General features: G+C 40.6%; 1 protein-coding gene across 2 annotated transcripts in view; it reads left to right on the forward strand.

Moving 5' to 3' along the window:
• Window positions 1–20,400, forward strand: part of LOC146363650 (uncharacterized) — a 69,224-nt gene that overhangs the window by 2,564 nt on the left and 46,260 nt on the right. For both annotated transcript variants that reach the window (XR_014799176.1, XM_084918742.1), the window contains exons 2-6: window positions 16,381–16,500; window positions 16,585–16,704; window positions 17,035–17,151; window positions 19,942–20,020; window positions 20,172–20,376. Coding sequence is in view for 1 of the 2 variants with exons in the window: in XM_084918742.1 (XP_084774868.1) it covers window positions 16,424–16,500; window positions 16,585–16,704; window positions 17,035–17,151; window positions 19,942–20,020; window positions 20,172–20,376 (598 nt within the window). In the remaining variant the exon portion in view is untranslated. The remainder of the gene's footprint in view (window positions 1–16,380; window positions 16,501–16,584; window positions 16,705–17,034; window positions 17,152–19,941; window positions 20,021–20,171; window positions 20,377–20,400) is intronic.

A 20,400-nucleotide genomic window follows, 5' to 3' on the forward strand; every position in this document is an offset into this window, starting at 1 on the left:
CAGCAGTTTCAGCTTCTGCTCACTAATCTGATAACAGGGAGAAGTTAGTTCCACGCTGACGGGCACAGACGGGAAGATGCTCGTCTCTGCACATTGGCCTCATCTGTCATGTGACTATGTTTCTTTTTGGACTCAAACTGATGCGAGGGTTTTAGCTGCAGGGCAGGTGTAATGCAGCCTCATTGTTCAGTTTTGAGTCAGGCTGTGTGAGAGAGAAACTGACGTGTTTGTTTATCTCACATGAACATGAACACGGTGAAGCTGGACACAGACAGCCTGATGCTGTAGATCCTTCCAGGATTTCAGCGTTTCTCCAAACACTCGTCAGTCTGACTGTGAAAGCACAAAGTTGGTGTCCATGTGCAGAATTACAGAAGCGCACTGGCGTGATGCTGTGCAGCTTTCTGAAGTGAGATAATAAAATATTTAAAATGTATATCTGGTTCCTTCATCTTTGTAGGCTTCAGAAGCTTCAGTCAGGATCCACTGAGCCTTTGAGTCACACTGGGAATCATTTGTTCTCCAGTCTGTAATTGGCTATTCAGACAGGTGGAGGTGATGCTGGAGATGCAGTCTGACCTCTGACTGGTCAGTTATGGTGAACTTAAGGATGTCAGCTTGTCACCATAATAACAATGTTTAAATAAGTGTAGAAGGGTTGTTGTGCTCTGGTGTTAAATCATCCAATCAGTGCTTTAAAGAGACCATGCCAAGCCTCCATCACTGTGGAGCACATATGTATTCAGATGGAGGGAAAGTTGTTAGTAGATTTCTTGTGAATTGTTAATCCTAACCCTAACCTTCTTTAAGTTGCTTGAAGACGTTTCTGAAGAACAGAACTGAAGTTTCTTCTGTTCTGTTCTTCAGAACTCCAGAAACTGAAGAAGCTTCTCGGATGAGAGGTGAAACGTCTTCAAGCAACTTAAAGAAGTCCAGACGCTTTTCTTTCCAAGCTCCTTAGACTACGATGTCCTGGATGACTGAGAACCTTCACAAACACCAAACCCTAACCCTTTATTTCTGCTTCAGCTGAAGACACTTTGGTTCTTTGTGCATTTGATGGACTCCTCTCTTCTGATTGGTTCTTTTTAAAATCAGTGTGTTTTTATTCATGATGAGTTAGGAGTGAAGTGTCTTGATCCATGCTCAATAATAAGTATATCCCAAAAGGCAACAAACTTTGATCAATGGTATTGATCAATGGGCTTTGATCAGTGGTTGTTGATCAACGGTCATGACAATTTGCATATTAATGATCAAGGAACTCACCTCACAGCCCATTGTTCATTCAGTGGGCTGGTTTCAGGCATTTGCAATGGTACTGTTCATACAGTTGGGGAAACCTGCAGTCAGCTAAGAGTGAAGAAGTCACATGGAAGAGTGACGAAACGTTTCTCCTGAACAGAATCAACCTTTTGGTAGTTAGGAGTGTGAAGTAGTGCTGGCCAGCACTCTCAGCTCTCTGCTCAGTTTGTCTTTACTCTGTCCTCTGCAGCTGGTTAATCCAAACCTTAGTACAATTTTCCAGTAAACATAAAATATGTCAGACACGCAGTGAAGTCAGTCTGTTTTCAGTCTGTTGGAAATGTTCAGGTGTGAAGATCTGAACAACATTAACAAGAAGATCAAGGACTCTGATTTACTCATGAAACGCAGAAGAATGTATTAAAAATAGAAGGAACAGAGTAGAATAAAGATTTAATAACCTGGTTAATGTTCTTACACAAACACACACATAGCGTGATAAACTGAACATTCCTCTACTGACAGCTGATGATTGAGGTGCAGCAGAAACTGATGAACTCACAGAGCAGAACAGAAAGTGAGACATTTATTCACTGCATTGGCTGGGCCTTGGGGGCTTGGGTCCTGGTTGGTGTGTCGCCAGGGTTATGGGTGGGTGCATGCATGGGGGCCCAGCCCTGGCGTGGGGGGCCTGTGGTGCATCAATGGAACTGGGGCTTCTTCAGCTGGTGGGGAGGTTGTTACCATCCTTTGCAGGGGGCCTCTCTTTTCCAGGAGTTGACCCCACACATGCAGGGCCTTGGGGTATAGGTGTGTCAGTGAGGTGCAGGGGAGGCATTCCTCCTCTGCCACCTGTGCCTCAATTTCATTCCACAACCTAGACATCCACATTGTATGTGTTGTCGGCGTTTTGTGCTGCTCAGTAACTTTTCTGCTGGGTTCTTCTCTTTTTTCTTGTTTTCTTGTTTTTTTCCAAGCGAGTAAACTAGCAGATTTTTAGTGTCTTTTCTCACTGTCCCTTTCCCCTTTTTTTCCCCTTTCAGACAGCAATTCAGATTGCTACAGTAAAGTGTTTTTTTGAAGAAAAAAAACAACAACCAAAAAAACAAAAATATAAAATATGTCAGACACGCAGTGAAGTCGGCCTGTTTTCAGTCTGTTGGAGATGTTCAGGTGTGAAGATCTGAACAACTTTAACAAGAAAAAAGGACTCGATTTATTCATGAAACAGAAGAATGGGTTTAAAGTAGAAGGAAGAGAGTAGAATAAGGTTTTAACAACTTGACTGGTGTTCAAACACAGACACAAACATTGCATAACACACTCAAACATAAGGAAGTGTCAGTTAAACTGAACATTCCTCTGCTGCAGCTGATGACTGAGGGGGCACAGAAACGGATGAACTGATAGAGCAGAACAGGAAGTAAGACATTTGGCAGTTACTTTACATAAAATAAATCTGATCTGGATTAAAGTGTAAATCAAATAAACTGATGTCTCTTAGTCTTTACACAGCTCTGTTATATAAGGTAAATATGGTGTTGTTATCGTTGATACTTGATAAAGAGCAGGTGTGCTGTAAACTGAAACTATGCTGCATGCAGTTACTAGTTTTTCTAGTTTGCTGATGGAAACTTCCATGGACGACTGAAAACACCCAACGTCATAAAAATACTTCTTTTTTCTCTATTACTATATGATACAAGACAGATCCGAGTGCCAGTGCTGACTTTAGGCCAGGATTGATTTCTTCTGACCTCACTGTGTTCATGGATCTCTATAATATTTTGTACCTTTGAGGTTTATGACATATTTATTTATGCCTATGACTCTGTATTAATTTAATTCAGAATCAGAATCAGAATACTTTATTGACCCCTAGGGAAAATTATTTGTGGTTACAGTTGTCCCGATTCTAAATATTGAGGATAAGAACAAACCAACACTGGCCCAGAAGAGTTCAGTCAAACGATGATTTTATTGAGCACACGCGTGGGAAGATGTACACTGCAAGACATCAGCATAGATCTCCACCAAGCAACTCAATTCAAAATGGTTTTAATATGTCAGGGTTCAGCCCCTTCAGCGTCAGAAATGAACATAATATGCATCAGTTACAGTAAATGATCAATTAAAAAGCTAAAAACAGACAGACACGTTCCTCTTTCTATCACATTCTTCCATACATGGTAACTTATTTCACTCTTCAAATAGTCCCTGGGGACTTTACAGTTTCTTGACTCTTCTTCTGTCACTTGTTACTAGGCAAACAAAATGCGGTTAGAAGCTAAATGAATTCCAGGCCTTCGGCCTGGCCTATCTTTAAATCATATGTGTTTGTAAGCGTGTATGCTGTTTAACCTTCTGCTGCTCCAAGTCACTTACACAATATATCGTCTGGACATCCCGCCAAATGAAGCTTAAGACCTTAAATAGACTGAGCATCAACTCTTTTAATGAGCACGACATGCAATGTGTGTATACAATGATTATAGCTGCACCTGTAATAGGCAGGAATGATTTCCTGTGTCATTCAGTGGTGCATTATGGGTAATCTCAGTCTCTCACTGAACGTGCTCCTGTGACTGACCAGCAAGTCATGGAGTGGGTGGGAGGTGTTATCCAACATTTTTTTTATTTTGGACAACATCCGCATGTTAACTCTGTTGTTTTTTTTTATTTTGGTTCTTAGCTTGAGTCTGAACGCTGAGACACAGTGTTCTCAATCATCCAACTTTTGCAGTGACCAGGAAGGCCGAGCTGACTCCTTTCAGCTCAGATGGTTCATGCTACCAGGCTGACAGCACATAGCTCCACCACATAGTGAATGTTACACATGATTGACTTGTGTGGGTTCAGACTCTGTACTGATGTACCTACAACTGAGACATCCACGTGACGCCTGAAAGACCGCAGGCTTTTCTCTCTGTGTGTAACTGTTACAAACAGATTATAGTGTGAGTCTAAACCTTCAGTAAATATGTTTTTTATTTCCTTGTACTGGAACAAACACATAAAACCAGTTTGTTTAAAGTAGTCGACATTCAGGTTTAACTGAAGAAATGGGGAAAAAACCATCTCTGTTACACTTAGATCACAGCGCCCTCTGGTGTTCAGGTGAACTTGTGACTCAGAAAGGAGGAGGGCTGATCAGAATCAGAATTGCGTTTTTTTGCCATGTAGATGCGCAGACTCATACAAGGAATTTGGTTCCGGTAGATGGTGACTCTCAAGCACAGCAATCTAAATCACAACAATATGTAAACAACACTATACACACACACACACACACACACACACACACACACACACACACACGTGTGTGTATATATACATGTACACATGCATACACATACATACACAAACATACACAAAGCTGTGTAAACCAACCATAAATAACCAATCTAAATCTTATATACATAAAATACAGGATGACAGAAATGAAATGAAGTGAAATGAATACCACAAAATGTACATAAGGTGCAGTTGCAGTCTGGCAGTTGGAGCAGTGACAGTGCGGGTGGTTTGGAGCTGTAGGAGAAACACAAATTAACTCAGAGACACAGACTGATCTGACAAAACCAGCCCCGGATCCTCCAGCAGCCACTAGGCCCAGTCTCTCCCAGCAGCCACTAGGCTCAGGATCCTCCAGCAGCCACTAGTGGTTATTGGAGGATCCTGGGTCTGGTGGCTGCTGGAGGGTGATTCTGTTAGAGGAGTTAACTTGTGGAATAGTTATGACAGTGATTTAAAAAGGTGTAGTTCATTTTCCTTGTTCAAAAATATGTTTAAAAATAGAGTAATAGAAAAATATATAGATCAAGAATGAAAAGAGCAAAAATAATAATATGGTTGTTTTGTTTGTTGTTTGTTTGTTTGCTTTGTTTTGTTATATTCTTTGCTTCGAGCCCTATGTAAATGAGCTGCATGCTAAAAGATCTTTTGTTAAAAGGGTTGGCGTAATAAGCATATGCCTTAGCCAATAACTTTTGATTAGCCTTGTATTGTGCTTTCTTGCTTTGTGGTAATCTTTATTCTGCATTCACTGAGATATTTGAATGCTAATCAATAAATCAAAGTTCAACTGTTTAGGAGGGAGATGGCGAGGGGAAAGAAACTGTCCTATGTCAGGTGGTCCTGGTCTGCAGGCTTCTGTACCGTCTGCTAGAGGGCAGCAAATCAAAAAGTCTGTGTCCAGGGTGTGAGGGGTCTGTGATGATTTTCCCTGCCCGTTTCCTGGTTCTTGAGAGGTACAGGTCCTGGATGGAGGGCAGGGGGCCGCCGATGATCTTTTCTGCTGCCCGTACAATCTGCTGCAGTCTGCGGCTACGTCCACATGTACCCGGGTATTTTTGAAAATGCAGATTTTTCTATGCGTTTGCACCTTTCGTCCACACGTAAACAGCGTTTTCAGTCACTGAAAACTGAGATTTCTAAAAAAAACGCCTGCCAGGGTGGATATTTTCGAAAACTCAGTTTTTGCATTTACGTGTGGACGAGAAAAACGGAGAAAACGCAGCGTCAAAGGTGTGCGCCTTTTTTGACGTCACACTGTGAGCCACGTTATTGTTTCGGTGAAATGAATTTCTACAATACTGTTACTGTTATTTGTACTCTCTGCAGTGTTTAAATGCTTACATATGCACACACAGTTCCTGTCTCTCCATACATACGACTCGGTTCTGCTTCTATGCCCCATCTTTGTTTACTAATTCCCACCGAGGCTTCTAGACTTCTGATTGGCCAACATTTCTACACGGTTAGGAATATATTGCCACCTGTTGCTTTGGTATGTTCCTAGCAGCGTTTTCCTTCATTTCTGCATTTACGTGTGGACGGGATTATTTTTTAAAACGGAAAATCTCCGTTTTCAAAAATACCCGTGTACGTGTGGACGTAGCCTTCGCCTGTCCTGTTTAGTGGCTGCTCCATACCAGAATGTGATGGAGGAGCACAGGACAAACTGAATGACCGCAGTGTAGAACTGGATTAGCAGCTCCTGTGGAAGACTGTACTTCACCAGTTGTCTCAGGATGTACATCCTCTGCTGGGTCTTTTTGAGGATGGAGTTGATGTTTCAGAGACTGCAGCAGAGGGAGGAGCTCAGACTGATATTGTGGATTATTCCAGGATTTCACTGACATCAGATCCTTTAACATCACCATGTTGGCATGCTGTCACATGCTCAACTAAATATTTTAAGACACACTGTGAACTTTATAAACGTGTTTTAAAGCCTACATTTGCTATTGATATTTGTTTATGGAGGCTGTGACTTCAAGCATGAAGTCTATAAATACGTCATCTATACATACATCATTTAGCCTGGAGAAATAGTTTGTTGCTTTATAAGAAAGCCCTCCGCAAAGCCAGAACATCTTACTATTCATCACTGATTAAAGAAAATAAGAACAACCCCAGGTTTCTCTTCAGCACTGTAGCCAGGCTGACAAACAGTCAGAGCTCTTTTGAGCCAACCATCCCTTTAACGTTAACTAGTGTTAAGGACAAAAGAGATATTTTTTAATGTGTATCTGCTCATTAGATTGTTTTATGAATAAAAGAAGGCCAGCTTTGAGACTAGGTCACAGGCTGACAGGAAACTGCATGTTTTTTGTAGAGTATGAGCAACAGACAGAGTGAAACTAAGTTCAGACAGGTTGCCCTGGCAATAGACCTTAGAAAGGGGAAGTTATTGCAAGCTGCACAGGAAGTTTTAGTGCACAGGCATATTAATAACTAAGACACAGAAAAGAGGAACTTTGCCATATAAGGAATGTTGGTATCGAAACTGTGACGTGTGAAGTACCAAAATATTACCTATATGAGACACAGTTTATGATTCTAATGTTAGAGATCCTGCAACTGGCGTTTGGGCTGTGCAGGGGTCTCTCTCTTCCGGAAGATGATTGAATAAAAAGAAATATAAAATGTTTTGACCACTATGAGTCAGGTTTTCTCTGTTCTATCATGGGGACAAAAGAATTGGAGTTAATACTAGTAATGATTTCATGAACTTCACAAATAAAATTTTAATCATTAGAGAAAAAATTACCAATAATCATCCCACAGATGTAATACAGCTACTTTTAGTACCATTGATATTCATTTAGACTCTTTTTCTCCAATTGATCTTTCTGAGTTAACCTCAATAATTACTTCCTCCAAACCATCATCATGTCTTTTAGACCCCATTCCTACAAAACTGCTCAAAGTGGTGGAAATGAAATGAACTGTGTGCCAACATGAGACTGAAAAACTGTCTAGGTGGTCACAGTCATACACATTCAGCCAAACACTGCTGCATCGCTGGACTTTTCCATGTCATCGTGTTGTGTTGATCATGGTCACGCTTGCTGTTATAGTGTTTTAGTTTCTGTGCAGTTTTCAGGATCACTGTACAGGGTGGGCCATTTATATGGATACACCGTAATAAAATGGGAATGGTTGGTGATATTAAAGTCCTGTTTGTGGCACATTAGTATATGTGAGGGAGCAAACTCCCCAAGATGGGTGGTGACCATGGTGGCCATTTAGAAGTCGGCCATCTTGGATACAACTTTTGTTTTTTCAATAGGAAGAGGGCCATGTGACACATCAAACCTATTGGTAATGTCACAAGAAAAACAATGGTGTGCTTGGTTTCAACGTAACTTTATTATTTCTTGAGTTATTTACAAGTTTCTGACCACTTATAAAATGTGTTCAATGTGCTGCCCATTGCGTTGGATTGTCAATGCAACCCTCTTCTCTCACTCTTCACACACTGATAGCAACACTGCAGGAGAAATGCCAGCACAGGCATCCAGTATCCATAGTTTCAGGTGCTGCACATCTCGTATCTTCACACCATAGACAATTGCCTTCAGATGACCCCAAAGATAAAGTCTAAGGGGGTCAGATCGGGAGACCTTGGGGGCCATTCAACTGGCCCACAACGACCAATCCACTTTCCAGGAAGCTGTTCATCTAGGAATGCTCGGACCTGGCACCCATAATGTGGTGGTGCACCATCTTGCTGGAAAAACTCAGGGAACGTGCCAGCTTCAGTGCATAAAGAGGGAAACACATCATCATGTAGCAATTTCAAATATCCAGTGGCCTTGAGATTTCCATTGATGAAGAATGGACCCACTATCGTTGTACCCCATATACCACACCAAACCATCACTTTTGTTACCCAACAGTCTTGGAGGGATCCATCCAATGTGGGTTAGTGTCAGACCAATAGCGGTGGTTTTGTTTGTTAACTTCACCATTCACATAAAAGTTTGCCTCATCACTGAACAAAATCTTCTGCGTGAACAGAGGGTCCTGTTCCAATTTTTGTTTTGCCCATTCTGCAAATTCTGTGCGCCGATCTGGGTCGTCCTCGCTGAGATGCTGCAGTAGCTGGAGTTTGTAAGTGCCATTTGTGAGTAGCTAATATCCGCCGAAGGGATGTTTGACTAATGCCACTCTTCAGTGACATGCGGCGAGTGCTACGCTGTGGGCTCTTGCTGAATGAAGCTGAATGAAGGTAGCTGAAAGTTTTCTTGCGTCCACATTTTGGCAAATCCAACTGTCAAGAGATTTATTCTAAATGACACTTCTTCAGCTGAGAGTCTAAGAGTGAAGACACACACAGACGCTGCAGTTTTAACTTGCAAGGGCGTTTTGCAGAGCGCTCACATCAGAGTGGGGGCCCTGTGAAATGCACGCTCTGTTCTTGCAATTGTCTTTATTTATACACAAGAAAAAGGAATACATTTGTTCAGTGACGTGAGCATGTGCGTATGTGATTGTGTGTGTGTGTGTGTGTGTGTGTGTGCGCGCGAGGTCAGAACTGCTTGTTTGACTTCTTAATGTCGCTGTGGAAAGATTCAGATACAAATATCAGAACATGTTTTATAAAGAACAATCAGTCCAGATCAATGAAAAGTACAATCAGTTCTAAGCTAGGAAATGATCATCATGCAGCATTCTATCACAAGTAAACTTATATCATTAAAAGCTTATACTGACTACTAAGTACAATTTTCCCTTTTCCCTTAACATTCCCTCCTGTTGTCAGTATAACTTTTAAGTGAGATATCAGTATGTAACATCTTGTTGTACATTTTCTGTCACATCATCATTAATCACACAAAGTCTTCACATTCCAACAGGTCGGGGTCATCGTCATCATCATTTGTCACGGCTATGTATGCAGCTACAGTGGAAACGATTATGCGGTTAATCATGAGTTTTAGACATGGCAGGATACATGTTCCAAAAACACAATATAAAAGTAAAAATACTCCAGCTCCGATGAGTAAGATAAGATAAGATAGAACTGTATTAATCCTATTAACTGTAAAATTCGGTTTCCAAATAGCACAGCACCCACAGAAGTTACAGAATGTGAGCAGAATAAATAAGAATACAAGGGAATTGCAAGTATTTTAAGTATTTCAAGCATTGAAGTCTATTGCACCGTTGGTTATTAACAAAAAGTATTGCACAGTTAAAAGGCAGTAGTAGTCTTTTTAGCACCTGTAGCCAGAAGCCAGTGTAAAGCCAAGAAAACCAGTCACTTGTATCACTTACATAGTCCTGATTTTGGGCCTGCTGGATCCGTCTCAAGGCGTTCAGGGCGCCAGTCATGTTTGATGAATGTACATTGTCTGGTATGTAAGTGCAGCAGGCGTTGTTGAAGAGGACGCAAAGTCCCCCTTTCTCTGCTAGTATCATGTCCAAAGCTACTCGATGTTGCATCACTGCGATCCGTAATGCATTGATTTCCTGATTCTGCTGATCGTTGATCTTGCACGAAGCGTTCAAGAAGAGTCCAAAGCGGTAGTCCAGAGTTTCGATCCTCAGCATGTTTTTTCCGGTTCCCACCCAGGGGAACAATGTGTGGAGTACTTTCTGTCCGGTAGTCCACAGTTTGAATTCCTTGGGTACTTTGCTTCCCCATATCGGGTCATGTGGTTGAAGTTTAGGGAACGTTGATCTTCTTTTCCAGCGTGCTGTAGAAGTGGTGTTTACTGCGGTCATCCTGAAAGTGTGGTCTGACAGGAATAGAGGAGCACATGTTCCTGTCCAGCCTGGGGGCAGTATGAAATATGCCCGTTGTCCACATAGCCAGGCCATTCCTTGCACCCAGTACGTGCCGTTAGAAGGTCCACTCATATTCACAGGAGAGCCCTCTCCGTGGCCTGCAATTTGGACACAGTTTGTCGTGTTTCCAACGGGTGTGTTACCTTTCTCTTGTTGATAACACATGGAGTGGTTCCTCCCTGGGAGTTGGTCCAGAAACACTGGGAAGTGGATGGATGTATTCCGGTTTGTCACGTTGAAATCGATCCAGAAGAGTTGATCACATGTTCCATTACTAAGTCCAACAGCGTGCGGGATTGTGTCGTTGGTGATGATTCGGCTGTGTTGGAATCCAATGCCAGCGAAGCTGGCTGCACACTTTGCTTGAGTGTTGTTCATATATTCACCATATAGTGTGGGGTGTGTCGATGTGCTGGGAATATGAGAACAGACATAACAGTCTGTATTTGCCGATTCCGCCTTGGTCCTGTCGTAGATATAACGGTACCAGGCATTGTTCATCCAAGGGTGTATGTGGTCTTGCGTCATGTCTCTTAGGTGGGAGTTGTCGTGCGTCCATCTTTTCTGTCTGCCTCGTGGTTCAGCTGTTGTTGGCGTCAGCTGGGGTCCTGTAAGGGTGAGCGTCGTAGTCAAGGTAACCAAGAGGGTCCACTTTCCCATGGTTGCACACAGGTCCGTCACACCTCACACTTGGTTGCCCTAGAGTTGATCAGAGGCTGGAGGTTGAAGTGCGAGCTTACCCTACGGGGGCTCAATCAGCACTCCCCCCTCACCACTGAAGCAACCAAGTGTGGGCTAATGTGCTGTCTTGGGGGTGCCAGGGTTTCCTGGGACCTCAACCTTTTTGCAGTGGCTCTGATGTATCCAGGAGGGTCTCTCCGCAATTTTGCAGGCAGTTGGAGTGGTCAGAAGCACTTGGTATGGACCCTCCCACCGTGGCGAGCTCCAGTTTTTCCTTTGGAGTACTCGGACGAGGATCCAATCACCTGGCTTCAATCTGCGAGAAATAGGTGAAAAAGAGTCTTGCGGCAGTTTATTGTTCAAAACGACTTCTCTGTCAACAATTGAGTCATCCAATCTGCCAGAGTGGTTTCACGGATTGATTTATCTATTGGCTATCTATCTAACTGGCAATGGAAAAGGTCGCCCATGTATAATTTCAAATGGGGACAGTTTGTTATTTCCTTGTGTTATTCTCATCCACATTTTGACTAGGGTCTGCCAGTTTCTTCCATTGTTTTCCTGAGCCTTTGTTTTATAGTGCTATTTGTTCTCTCCACTAATCCTGCACTCTGTGGATGGTAGGCACAATGGTGTTTTAAACTGAAACCTAGTGCTTCAGATACTTTGCTGATCACGTCATTTACAAAATGGGTTCCATTATCTGATCTCATCAGAGTAGGAATTCCATATGTTGGAATGAAATGGTTGCATAGACGCTTTGCAACTGAGATTGCGTCTGCTTTTTTCACTGGATAGATTTCTGGCCATTTTGAGAAAACATCTATAATTACTAGAGCGTATTTTTGAACCAACTAAATTTATTGTCTGATTATTGCTTGGTCATACCAGACTCTCTCTGTGTCTTTATTTTTTCCTTCTCTGTTTTCACAAACGTTTCACCTATTGTCCTGCAAGCTGGAGAGTTAAATGTCAGCAGTGGATAAATTCAGTATTTGATAACCAAACTCCAATGAGAGATACAGGCGCATGTATAGTGTGTGCTATAGTGTAAGCTGTTCTTCATTGCATGCATGCGTGTTAGTATGCGTGCATGCAGGGCCTCTGGGCCTCTCTCACCCAAAAGGGCATTTTCTTAACAGCTGCCTTTCTCTCATGTGTGTTAAGAAAGGTAAATGTGCTTGAGATTATTATGCTGTTATATATTACATTATACCTGTTCTCAAAAGGAGTGAATCATGATACTGCTGTAGGCCACATCATACTTCTTGTGTAATCAGTATGTAGTTTTAGTTTGCATCATACTTCTGAGTTAAAAGAGTGTGAAAATCATTAGATTTATTAGATAGGTTTGTATTATCCTATACTGCTGACTTACTGTGAGTGAGTTACACTGACATTTCATACTGCTGAGTTATGAAGAGAATAGTGTTCAGAGAGTCAGGGCCTTTTTTTTTTCTGATAGTAGAGACAACAGAGCACATTGCAGAAAAACAGGGAGCCAAGGTCATAACTCAGGCTCACTGACAGTTAGAAAGAATGTGAATGCTTAGTTTTGTGGCTGTGGCGCATTTTGTATGGCTTCTTTTCTTTTGTTTAGTAGCGGGGTGTAAAGGCACTTGAGAAAAAAGCATTTGATAAGTCTGTCACTGAGAACCATTGGTCTTTTGGAGTGACTTGATTCAGTATAGAGTGGGGATTTGCTACTACTGGTGGCATAATTTCAGTGATTTCATTTATTGCTCGCAGATCATGCACTAAATGGTATTTTGCAGTATTAGCTGTCTTCAAAACATCACTCTTTGTTTTATTATTATTATTATTATTATTATTATTATTATTATTATTTTAAATTCTCCTTTCCCAAAAACAGATAATGAAGTTGTAGTTGTTCTTTGTTGAGAAACACAAAAACCCCTTCTTTTTTTTTCTTTCTTTCTTTCTTTTTTTTTTTCAAGACAAGAAACTAAGTTTTAACTTTTCTGCCTTATCACCTAAAACAAAACAGACAACCCAGCTCTCAGCTGGCTCTGAACTTATCATCATCAAGGTCGCATGGTGAGAGCCACTTCAGAAGTCACAGTACTCCTCACTCAAGCAACACGTCAAAAAACAAAAAGCAAAAGCTCAGCACACTACACAAAAGTGAAGATGCTGTTCTTCTTTGTTCTCCTTGAACTTTAGAATAAACTTCATCTGTATTAGTAAATCGTATGCCTAATCATTATGTGTCACTGTGATCCACAAGTGTGATCACAAATTTATTTATTTTTCAAAACAACAAAACAAAACAAAACAAAAAACAAATTGCTGATGGCATGAACGCTTTACACACATGAGTCAGGACACAAAAAGGCTGCTGCCAAAACCAAATCAGAAGTGTGAGGGGAAAAAACTGAGCTCACAGACAGCTGCATGTTTGAGCTCTCATGCAGCTCCTGCTCTAAAAAACCCCCCAAAAAAACATGTTACTTGCTCATCAGCTTAGCAGTGTCCACATATTTAATTCAGCTTCTCAATTTTGTAGCTTTTGCTGTTGTATACAGGGTTTAGCTTATTAGTTGTTAGTATAGGTGTGCTCTATATCTCAGCAATGTCTCATCTAAGATGACAGGTTTTCAAGCAGGTCAAGTGCCTCTATGCACTTAATTAGTTTAGATATTTTCTTTATTTTCTTCATCTCATATGTCATTGTACTGAGTTTGAGCAACCTTAAGCTTGATGCAGACTACTTTTAACAATTATCCACCTCACATCATAACTGACTGAGGTGCCTCTTCATATTAATATTATTTCATTATTAATGCTATTATTTTTTTTATATAACAGCAATGGTATATTACAATATTTTATTTATATTTTATTTTGTGTCCATCAAGGGCTTCGGGTGATCTGCAGTTTCACCCTCTCCCAAGCTGGAGACATTTTCCTTTTCACACACTTTCCTTGGCTGAACAATGACACAACCTTAATATACCTTATGCATCTCTCTATTTCATTTAATATGTGTTTGTGTGAATTATCTGCTTTCATTCATTCTATTCATTCTGGGCATGTCTCATTGTTAATACCAGTTTACAGGTTGTTATCCTTGCTATTATCAGTTTGAATACATTACAGTTAGGCTCTAATTTAATTAAGCCTTTGGTTTATTTAATTTTGTTGCTCTTGTATTTATATGTATTCAGTTGGGTCTGTTTCCAGCCCTTTTTAAACTTCTACTTTGATCTCTAATTTTCACTTGGTGAGGGATTATTATGTTCTTCCTGGTCTGAACTGTTCTCTTCACCTGAGCTGCTATCCTGTTCTTCTTTTGGATTGTTCCTGCTCCAGCTTGTTGTTTTTTCTAACCATTCCTCATCAGGTGTTAATTTTGCTTGTTTATTCTCCATTTTCAAAGATTTTGCTGGGCCGTCACTGGCATGCTTGGCCTCAGAGTGGTTTACTGATACGGCCTTCAACTTCACACTAGAGGTGAAGCGGTATCAGTTTTATGAGACGAAGCTCATCCGTTCTCCTTTGTCACCAGTACGTGAACCTCAAGCAAAGAACAAAATAAAATAGAAGTAGTTCAGCAGCGTATTGTGCTGTAAAATCAACTTCTAGACACATACACACATAGACATTTGCGCGCTAATTTGTCACGAAGTATTTTACAGCTACCTCTAAAACCAGTCTAAACACAGTTCCTTTTGGCGAACTTAAACCTATTTTATCCCAGTTCCTTTTGGCCTTTTGGCGAACTTAAACCTATTTTACTTTGTCAAAATATTTTAATTTGTTGAAACGTATTTTAATTTGTCACAAAGTAATTTTGGCTACTTCTGAAACCAGTCTAAACGTATTTTAATTTGTCACGAAGTAATTTTGGCTACTTCTGAAACCAGTCTAAACGTATTTTAATTTGTCACAAAGTAATTTTGGCTACTTCTGAAACCAGTCTAAACGTATTTTAATTTGTCACAAAGTAATTTTGGCTACTTCTGAAACCAGTCTAAACGTATCTTACGTTTCTTTAAACAAAATAGTGTTTCTCACCCTCAGACGTCTCACTGGTGGTTCGGATCGCCAGACTGAATCCCACCGCCGTGGACCAGACTAAAAACACCGGCCTGGACCCGAATTCTAACGTCCCAGGTCTTTCGGCCTCGTCTAAGAGGGCTGTGCACAGGCTTCGGTGCTGGCTTCCCACGGCATCAGGAATCAGTGCTGGATCCTGGAACAGAGTCACAGATAACAGTTCTGATGTTTCTGCCCCAGCTACGAAGGACCAAAATAAATGTCAAGAGATTTTTTCCATATGACACTTCTTCAGCTGAGAGTCTAAGAGTGAAGACACACACAGACGCTGCAGTTTTAACTTGCAAGGGCGATTCGCAGAGCGCTCACATCAGAGTGGGGGCCCTGTGAAATGCGCGCTCTGTTCTTGCAATTGTCTTTATTTATACACAAGAAAAATGAATACATTTGTTCAGTGACGTGAGCATGTGCGTATGTGATTGTGTGTGTGTGTGTGTGTGTGTGTGTGTGTGCGAGGTCAGAACTGCTTGTTTGACTTCTTACTGTCGCTGTGGAAAGATTCAGATACAAATATCAGAACACGTTTTATAAAGAACAATCAGTCCAGAACTCCACGTGTTAACCTCTTTGACATCTCAAAGGCTGTGAACAAAGAGAAACTTGTAAATAACTCATGAAAGAATAAAGTTACGTTGAAACCAAGCACACCACTGTTTTTCTTGTGACATTACCAATAAGTTTGATGTGTCACATGGCCCTCTTCCTATTGAAAAAAAGTTGTATCCAAGATGGCCGACTTCTAAATGGCCACCATGGTCACCACCCATCTTGAGGAGTTTGCCCCCTCACATATACTAATGTGCCACAAACAGGACTTTAATATCACCAACCATTCCCATGTTATTACGGTGTATCCATATAAATGGCCCACCCTGTAGATGTCCTTACTGTTACACTGGTAGTTTGGACTTCCTGCTTTGTGTTTATCTTCAGTTTCTGTTGCAGTTTGTCATTTCTTGTATATTTATTTGCTTGATGTCTTCTTTATTCCATCTTTCCCTCTGTTCATTACGGTGTCCGCCGGTGTTTGCTTGTCTCTGGTTCTCCTTTAATGGGAGTTTTGTTCTGTCTTTGTGGTTTATGTGTTACTTCCCGTTTTGACTCCATGTAGTGGACTGATAGTAGAAGTAGAGCAGCTGATGGCAGCTTCCTCTGCCTCACACTGCTGTCTGACTGCATTCAGCTGACACTAAGATGAAGCAGGAAAGGAGCAGCTGATATTTGGACAGCACACATGATGGAAAGGAGGATTTCAGTTGATGTGCACATGAATGATTTGTGTTTCCTCTGCAGGTGAAGGTAGAGAGTGTGTGTGAGCTGATGTGAATTGAGCAGCATGGATCAGTGTGAGGACAGAGAGGAGGGAGTCCCTCCGTGTAAAAGAGCCAGAGAGAGCCAGACCAAAGCTCAGAGGTGAGATGACCATCTCTAACTGTCCATGACTCTTCTCCATGTCACAGCTCAGCACTCACATCACTGCTCCATCATTATTCACAGGACAAAACAAGGAACTAAACGTAAACATGAACCTGAACCCAGCTGTGTGTCCTTAAAAACTGACCCATCTAAAACTGGATCTTCTGATTGTAAAGGACAACAAGACTCTCCTGCAGAGAGGTGAGCTGTTAATAACATGATTTAAATGAATTGCTTGATGATGTTTCCTGGTCTCTAAACTGCATCTCAATGAAGTCACAGTGTGAGGAATTCCTTTATTCTATAAAACATGTCCAAGATTTAAACTCCTGCTGCTCACAGTAGGACCATCAGTGTAAATAACTGTGTTTACCTCTGGGTGGCGCTCTGTTCTTATACTGCCAACAATAGTCTGGAGATTCCTTCTGCTCATGCTCAGCCTGCAAAACAGTTTCTCTTTGGATAATAAAGACTAAATCTTAATCAGTTTCTGTGGCTGCAGATGAAAGACAATTTTTTCTTCTCTAACAGGAGCGATGAGAGACCTGCTGGACCTGAACCTGGACCCAGCTCTGTGTCCTTAAGAAGTGACTCTTCTAAAGAATCTCCCATTCAATTTGAAGAACGCTATCCAAGTGCTGCAGAGAGGTGAGCTGTTAGTAACATGAACTCTTTGATGTCAGTTTGGTTTCTGATTTAAATTAACTGCTTGAAGTTGTTTCCTGGTCTCTTAACTGCATCTCTGTACCAGAGCAAGCAGTCAGAGGACATTCAGACTCAGATGTAAAGTTCAGAAAGTATTTCTTATGTGTGTATAAAACATAATTTATTTACAGTTGTTGTACAATGAGAGATGCGTTTTTCTGTCCCAGCTGTCGAGGCAAGGTACTTCCTGGACAGGCCACCAGTTTAATTTAATTTAATTTTTTATTTTGTAGTTCTTTTTTTCATTGCATAATATGAGTTTTTCAGTTTTCACCATATGAGTTTTTCAAAAATACAACAGTGAAACACGCTAATATAAAAGAGCATAAATTCTGTTTAAATGACTAATTTAAAAAAGTACAGTAGTTTCCTCTGTTTTGCGTAACTGTCACATTTCAAAATTTCAGATATTAAAAAATCAAAAGTGAGCACAACCACGTTCACACAGTTTCAGTTGATCCATAACCTGAAAATCCACAATTATAGAGTAATTATGTTTTGATAAACTGTAAGGTGTAAATTATGAAGCCTTTTGTTGCTGCCATTTTTCAGCCATCTGGCACCAAGCCCACCTCACAAGTTTACAAGCCAATGACAACGTCCTCCTGTTTCTATGGAGAAAACAAGAAGCAATAAGAGTTGAGCTAGCATAGTCCCACCCCCTCACTGTGTCAGTACTTCATACATGAAGTAGAGCAGAGCATCATACATGCTGCTAACACATACGCTCACTGTTGTGCTGGGTAAGGTCAGCATAACTCTACCTGCAGAGACATAGTATGTTGCGCCCTCTGTATCGTTGCTTTGTGTTACTGCTGGTTAATTAGAATGTGTTATATACAAGCAGCTCGGAGTAAACTTATTGTTTGATGTTCAGTGCTGTGTGGTGGGTTTAACCGAAACTTAATGACTCTGGTAAAATATCAGAACAGGCTGTGTGACAGCAGCTAAAGCAATGAAAATACTGTTGGTGTTACTAAAAATAACCAAACTAACACGTCCATGGTCCCCTGTTAACAGAAGAAGTGAAAACCCTGTCACATACTAAAACATTTGATCATATGTACGAAGGTCAGAGTTCTGTGAAAATTAAACATTAAGAGTTAAAACCATGAAGTTTGAGAGGTCTGATTCATAACAGAACTACTGTTTGTGTTATTGTATTTATGTCACTTTGTGATCTTCAGGTCTTTTCTGCTAGCTGTTTGAACAAATACTGTTTGCTGTGTTTAATCAAATTATCCTTCTCTCATATTAAACTTGTCTCAAGATCTGAAATAATGAATTGTGACAAAACAAAAGTCGAGGAAACTGGAAAGGCAAAAAAATATTATTTAAAACTTTTTAATAAATTTGGAAATGCCAGGGATTTATTTGTAAATTCCAAACTCTAAAATTACATTTATAGACATAAATGAATAAATCAAATTGATATTTAAACACAAGGACAGGGTCAGCTGTTTGTTTGGTGTCCCAGGTCCTTCATGCTATATAGAAGGATAAGATATGGACTTGAACACTAACACTGATCAGATTTAATTTTTATATGAAGAATTCTGCTGTGTTTGAATTCAGGGCAGGTCCCCCCCCCACCCAAACAAACGGTCTGATAAATGCAGATAGCGCCTGGTATTCTGACTCACAGCAACATCTGGATCAGTAACAGTACACAGTGTTTATTCCTGACCTTTGTTTCAATAAATCTTCTGTAATTGGACCTTTTTAAATTGTACTTGAATTCCCTGATCTATAACTAACTATGCAAATCAAGGAACGTAGATACGCCCCAAGAGAAGGAGGGGGAACTAACTAACAGTCAGTCGGCTGACCTCTGGCTGAAAGCGACAGTTTTGAGTGGCTGTGTCTGTATATGATATCATTATCACTGTTCTTCAGTTTACTCGACCCTCGCTGTCACTGCATCAGAGTTTTAGCATAAACCCTGAGGAAGATTTTCTCCATGATCTTCTTAACCACGAATAAACCACTGCTGTGTGTGTAAAAGGATAAAATCATGTATCTCTTCATCTTAAACATCTGAACAGTTACTAAATAAAACCACTGGAATAGTGACTGGATTCTGATGGTTTGCCAGCCTCATTATTTTAACTTTCAGACCTTAGAGTTTTCTGTCTGTCAGCCTGGATTAATAATTTATTGGTGAAGCTTTTAACTAAAATATATTTGCATAGAACACAATATATACATATAAATCAGAGCATGTGTAAGGTGGAGCATCACCTTCAAACTGCAGCAGATTTGTGAGTGCATTTTCTGCATTTCTTGTATTATTGTGTGAGCAAAACCAAAAATAATTCTCAGTCTCAGGAATTTGAAGAAATCTCCTTAAAAGACATCATACCTGATGATTATGCCGACATTTTCTCATATATAAGACAGAAAGAAAAAATAAAACATTAAATCATCTGAAGTAATTATTATATTAAACAAAGTCATTGAGCATATCACTCACATATTTTGTATCATATTGATAAAAAACTGACTGATCCTCAGTCAGCTTCAAATATTATAACAAAAATAATTTCTTTTTTCATTTCATTGAAACTCTAAACTGCATCTCTCACTTTTACAGCTAAGTTTACATCATCAGTGTAGCTGCTGCAGAAACCATGATTTAATTCCTCTGAACTCCTCCTGATACATCATAGAGATCCTCTATGATGTATCACAAGATATTGATTTAAAATAAAACTCTTCATGGTTCCTCCACAGAGTGGACCAGCAGAGCTCAGAGGTCCCCAGTGGTCAGTCTGCCCAGCAGCATCAAACACACCTGGACTCCATATTTATGGTCTGTACACACACAACAACTACTTTTACATCTATTCTGTTCACAGTCCTCTCCATGCTGCTATTTGTAGACCAGTGGATTGTCAGTGTGTCCAACGTTTGGCTCCATGATTTAAGTCTGATTGACTCATTCATAAAGTATTCTGTTCCAGCTTCTGGAGGACAACATCATCACTTTTGTGAAGAACGAGCTGAAGAAGATCCAGAAGGTTCTGAGTCCAGATTACCCAGAATGCTTAGAGAGTCAGATTGAGGATGATGAGCAGAGAAGGAGCAGCAGAGAGGCGTTTGTGAAGATCACAGTGGACTTCCTTAAGAAAATTAAGCAGGAGGAGCTGGCTGACCGTCTGCAGAGCAGTAAGAGTATTTCTATAAATATTT

This window comes from Perissodus microlepis, chromosome 22 (assembly GCF_051167445.1).
Source record: "Perissodus microlepis isolate ML-2025 ecotype Zambia chromosome 22, ASM5116744v1, whole genome shotgun sequence".
Lineage (NCBI taxonomy): Eukaryota > Metazoa > Chordata > Actinopteri > Cichliformes > Cichlidae > Perissodus > Perissodus microlepis.